The sequence below is a fragment of the Salvelinus sp. IW2-2015 genome, unplaced genomic scaffold (genome assembly GCF_002910315.2).
Source record: "Salvelinus sp. IW2-2015 unplaced genomic scaffold, ASM291031v2 Un_scaffold5011, whole genome shotgun sequence".
NCBI lineage: Eukaryota > Metazoa > Chordata > Actinopteri > Salmoniformes > Salmonidae > Salvelinus > Salvelinus sp. IW2-2015.
Genome location: NW_019946279.1, coordinates 15,485 through 21,641, shown reverse-complemented (window position 1 = coordinate 21,641; position 6,157 = coordinate 15,485). Strand labels below are relative to the sequence as shown.

At 40.0% G+C, this 6,157-nt stretch overlaps 1 protein-coding gene across 1 annotated transcript; it reads right to left on the bottom strand.

The window, feature by feature from the left end:
• Nucleotides 1–34: 34 nt before the first annotated feature.
• On the bottom strand, nucleotides 35–4,503 carry LOC112077875 (forkhead box protein I1c-like). Its single transcript, XM_024144281.2, has 2 exons — nucleotides 3,936–4,503; nucleotides 35–902 (listed from the first exon to the last, which is right to left on the bottom strand). The coding sequence occupies exons 1-2, from the start codon at nucleotides 4,501–4,503 to the stop codon at nucleotides 205–207; spliced, it is 1,266 nt and encodes a 421-aa protein (XP_024000049.1). The 3' UTR covers nucleotides 35–204.
• Between the last annotated feature and the right edge of the window lie 1,654 nt (nucleotides 4,504–6,157).

The following is a 6,157-nucleotide window of genomic DNA, read 5'->3' as shown; positions in this document are numbered from 1 at the left end:
GATAATGTGGTAGTGGTGGAGTAGGGGTCTGAGGACACACAGTGTGTTGTAAAAACTGTGAATGTATTGTAATGTTTAAAAAAAAATTGAAACTGCCTTAATTTTGCTGGACCCCAGGAAGAGTAGCTGCTTCCTTGGCAGGAACTAATGGGGATCCGTAATAAATACGAATATAAAAACACGTTATACATTATACATTATACGCTACACGTCCGTGCCCTCTCTGGGGTATATTAGACCGTTGACGCTGAAGCTGTTGTAGAAGTGGCTGTTGAACTGTCCTGTCTGCCCCCCTCCGCTGAAGGTGTTGTAGAAGTGGCTGTTGAACTGTCCTTCCTGCCCCCCTCCGCTGAAGGTGTTGCAGTACACTCCTCTGTTGAAGTGAGACAGGCTGTCTGCTGGGTGACCGTGGACCCCGAGGCCTGCCTCTGAGACCCCCGGGCTGTGACTGTCCTGGCCTGGGCCTGGGCCTGGGGTGTGGGGTGTGTGGTTGTGGTATGGGCTGCTATGGAGGGCTGTAATGTTCCTATTGGTCAGCTCGTTGACCAACCCCAGAGAGCCAGTCTGTCTGCTGGGGGGACCAGAGGCACCYAGGGGCCCGGAGCCCAGGGACCCAGAGCCCAGCCCAGCCATACTGCTGAAGAAGTTATTAAAACACGGAGCGCCGGACACCAGGCTTAGGGGGGAGGAGCTCTTATGACCCTCAGTGACCACCTCCATGTCTGGGGAGGCGGGGCCTAGGAGCTGGGGGCTGTCTAAGGTCTTGATGGGCGGGGCTGTTTGGCCGTCCTCTGTCTTGGTGCTGTTAGTGGAGTCGGAGCGACGTTTTCTCTTCCTCCTGAAGTTCCCGTTGTCAAACATCTTCTCACAGTTAGGATCCAACGTCCAGTAGTTTCCTTTACCTGGAACATGAGAAAAGACACGTTTTATTTTTCACATCAGTATTATGTACATGGTAATATAATGTACAGTATATTTTATTTCACATCGCATATTATGTACATATAATATAATTACGTATATTTAATTTCTCACATCAGTATTATGTACATATAATATAATTGTACAGTATATTATTTTCACATCAGTATATAGTACATATAATAAATTTACAGTATATTTATTCACATCAGTATATGTACATATAATATAATTACAGTATATTTATTTCACCATCAGTATATGTACATATAATAAATTTACAGGTATTTTATTTCACATCAGTATTATGTACATATAAATATAATTTACAGTATATTTATTTTTCACATCAGTATTAGTGTACATATAATATAATGTACAGTATATTTATTTTCACATCAGTATTATGTCATATAATATAATGTACAGTATATTTATTTCACATCAGTATTATTTACATATAATATTAATTTACAGTATATTTAGTTTCACATCAGTATTATGTACATATATATAATTTACAGTTATATTTATTTTTTCACATCAGTATTATGTACATATAATATAATTTACAGTATATTTATTTTCACATCAGTATTATGTACATATAATATAATTTACAGTATATTTAATCTATACAGGGCGTCTGTAAAGTATTCAGAACCCTTCCTTCAGTCCACATTTTGTTACGTTACAGTGTTATTCTAAAATGGATTAAATATTTATTTTTATTTATTTTTATTTAACTAGGCAAGTCAGTTAAGAACAAATTCTTATTTATAATGACGGCCTACTCCGGCCAAACCTGGACGACGCTGGGCCAATTGTGTGCCGCCCTGTGGGACTCCCAATCACGGCAGGATGTGATACAGCCTGGATTCGAACCAGGGACTGTAGTGACATTTTGTAACCACCCAGACTCAGACTCCTTTGTCATTATGGGGTATTGTGTGTAGATTGATGATGGAAAAAAAACAATTGAATCCATTTTAGAATAGAAAATGTGGAAAAGGTCAAGGGGTCTGAATACTTTCTGAATGCAATGTATATCCAATGAAGAACCGCAGAGTGACATGCTCACCTTGAGGATACCGCTGCTGGGACAAACAATATTACTGAGTAAAGAAATGAGGACTTGTGTAAAGTCTGAAGAGGACTTGTGTAACGCCTGAAGGTTGTGTTGGGTGCAGGGACACTGACGAGCCTCTCCTTCCTTTATATGGAATGTACACATTCACACAATGGGAAAGGAAAGGGGGATACCTAGTCAGTTGTACAACTGAATGCCTTCAACTGAAATGTGTATTCTGCATTTAACCCAACCCCTCTGAACCAGAGAGGTGCAGGAGGGCTGTCTTAACTAACATCCACGGCGCCCAAGGCAGAACGACAGATTTTTACCTTGTCAGCTCGAGGATTCGATCCAGCAACCTTTCAGTTACTGGCCCAACGCTCTAACCACTAAGATACCTGCCCACTGGGTGCACATTATCACCTGATACTCTGGCTTTTGATTTGGAAYGATGCACTGATGAGGAAGCCAATGTCTTGGTAGCTATTCATTTTAGTGAGTGAGACAAGGGTTGGTGAGAATAGTGGTGAGAATAGTGTCCTTCTCCCGGAATCTGTGAGCTCTGCTCTGCGCTCCAGGGTTAGGATTATCAAACCTTTTATCTATAACCTGCCATGGTAGGACACTGACTGTCCACTCAGTATGCACGTGAAGCCTCTAATGACAAGCTGTAATCCCTAAAGTTTCCTATATCAAACTGTTGGGACGAACCTATAGAATAATATACAGTGCCTTCACACCCCTTGACTTTTCCCACATTTTGTTGTGTTACAAAGTGGAATTAAAATGGATTAAATTGTCTTTTATGTTGTTGTCAACGATCTACACAAAATACTCTGTAATGTCACATTGGAAGAAACATTCTAACATTTGAAGAAAAAGCACACGAACATATCTTGATTAGATAAGTGTTCAACCCCTGAGTCAATAGATGTTGGAATCCCCTTTGGCAGCGATTACATCTACCAATCGGTGCCTTTCTCTGCGAGGCATTGGAAAACCTCCCTGGTCTTTGTGGTTGAATCTGTGAGTGAAATTCACTGCTGGACTGAGGGACCTTACAGATAATTGTATGTGTGGGGTACAGAGATGAGGTAGTCATTCAACAATCATGTTAAACACTATAATGCACACACAGTGAGTCCATGCAACTCATTATAAGACTTGTTAAGAATATTTTTATTCCTGAACTTATTTAGGCTTGCCATAACAAAGGAGTTTAATACTTATTGATTCAAGATATTTCAGCATTTCATTTTTTATWAATTTAATTAATTCCACTTTGATATTATGGGCTATTGTGTKTAGGCCASTGACACAATATCTAAATGTAATCATTTTTAAAATTAGGGCTGAAACACAACAACATTTGAACAACATTTGTAAAAAGTCAAGGGGTGTGAATACTTTGTGAAGGCTCTGTATGTAGTGCCACATAGTTCTACTTCCTGTGATAGAGCAGAAGGCCATTCATGCATTATATATATATATATATATATATTATTATAATTATTATTATTATTATATTAGACTCTTCACATCCTAAATCTATGGAATATCATATAATACCAGTCATCGTCCTGCTAATAAGACTTTATATATTTGATTTTCACAAAATATGCACTATAATACTTATTCTAGCCTTCAACATTGAGGGAACAATTTCAAAGTAGAAAATTAACAATTACCAGGATATGGGATAAGCCTTTATTTCATCCAACTGATTTGAACTGACACGATAGCCTGCAACCGGTCTACATCGAGATGTTCAATCGGTCATAGGAATACGCTTTTACACGTGTTTGTATAGGATTTGTAACGAACAGCTGAACATCACATAGCCTACCTGTGTCATTAACATATAACATAATATCTACAAATGGGCCCAGAACATTTATAGGTTACAAATAGGTGTTACAATAATATAATATAATTATAATACCTGGGTCGTCCTCATCGCGGGGCACCTTTTTAAAACAGTCGTTAAGTGACAGATTATGTCGGATAGAGTTCTGCCACCCCACCTTGCTCTTCTTGTAGAACGGGAAGTTATCAGCGATATACCGGTAGATCTGACTCAGGGTCAACTTCTTCTCGTGCACGTTCTGGATCGCCATGGCGATGAGCGCSGAGTAGGAGTAGGGAGGACGGACCAGCTTTAGCAACTCCTCCTGACTGGCGATGGATAGCCAACCCAGGTCTGGACCCCCGAACCCGGGCGGGTTGGTGAGGAACTGCCGCTGTGTCCCGTAGGAAGGCGGCATGAAGGATGCGGAGTTAACAGCGGGCCTGTTCAGCCAAAGGTATGGGTTCGGGGAGGATGTGTAATCTCCGAAGCCGTATCCAGACGGCCTCTGTGCGCCCTGGAAGGTCTGCTGGTGGTGATACATGCTTAAATTGTCGCAGTAGACTGCCATCTCCGGCGGCTCCTGGGTGCCCTTAGGCTGGGGTTGGAGAGAGCTGGCGGCTGGAGAGGAGGTGTGGTGGACTGAAGGGTCGACGGAGTTCATGCTCCACGCGGGAGGACAACCCCAAGACGCTACAGTAACGGGTTAGAACGGGTTTGAACGGATGAACACGCAACGGCAGCAACAAGTACCAGAATTGTATAACTTCAGACCGACAGTTTCTCATTCAGACAGATCACCTCTAGAAGCCAATAAACACCCACTAACTGGCTGGGGGTGTGGTCACTGAACTTGAACCGACATGCAGAGGTGAGAAAGAGAAGAACTCGACAGTGACGGTTTCCTTAAAATATAATATCCATTGAAAAATATGACTTGAAAATGATTACAATTATCGTCAGTAGAATAGGTCTAATATATAAAATACTTCCGATTATTTTATCCAAAGCCTTAGCCTAAATGATACAAATATTCTCATTGTTGTTATAATTAGAAGGCTATTATTATTATATGTAGCTTCCGTCCCTCTCCTCGCCCCTACCTGGGCTCGTACCAGGTACCCTTTGCACACATCAACAACTGACACCCACGAAACATCGTTACCCATCGCTGCCTTTGCAGAGCAATGGGAACAACTACTTCAACGACTACTTATAATAATATAAATATGCATTGAAATAGTTTTTAATAATAGACATTCAAAGCAGGTCAATTAACTTGTTTATTGAGAGAATAAATGGGAAATTAAAGGATTATACAATTGAAGTCGAAAGTTTACATACATTTAGTTTGGAGTCATTAAAACTCGTTTTTCAACCACTCGTTTTTCAACCACTTGTTAACAAACTAAAGTTTTGACAAGTCTGTTAGGACATCTACTTTGTGCATGACACAAGTAATTTCTCCAACAATTGTTTACAGACAGATTATTTCACTTATAATTCACTGTATCACAATTCCAATTTGTCAGAAGTTTACATACACTAAGTTGACTGTCTTTAAACAGCTTGGAAAATTCCAGAAAATGATGTCATGGCTTTAGAAGCTTCTGATAAGCTAATTGACATAATTTGAGTCAATTGAAGGTGTACCTGTGGATGTATTTCAAGGTCTACCTTCAAAACTCAGTGCCTCTTTGCTTGAAATATTGGGAAAATCAAAAGAAATCAACCAAGAACTCAGAAAAAAAATTGTAGACCTCCACAAGTCTGGTCCATCCTTGGGAGCAATTTCCAAATTCCTGAAGGTACAGACCGTTCATCTGTACAAACAATAGTACGCAAGTATAAACACACTGGGACCCCGCAGCCGTCATACCGCATCAGGAAGGAGACACGTTCTGTCTCTACTAGAGATGAACGTACTTTGGTGCGAAAAGTGCAAATCAATCCCAGAACAACAGCAAAGGACCTTGTGAAGATGCTGGAGGAAACAGGTACAAAAGTATCTATATCCACAGTGAAACGAGTCCTGTATCGACATAACCTGAAAGGCCGCTCAGCAAGGAAGAAGCCACTGCTCCAAATCTGCCATAAAAAAGCCAGACTACGGTTTGCAACTGCACATGGGACAAAGATCATATTTTTTGGAGAAATGTCCTCTGGTCTGATGAAACAAAAATAGAACTGTTACTAATAAAGTAATATATATTTTTTTAATTATAGAATTATGCCTATAAAGAATATGACAATACAAATAAGATTGAATAATAAGAATTATAAGTTAATAAGACATTATATAATCGACATTATAATAA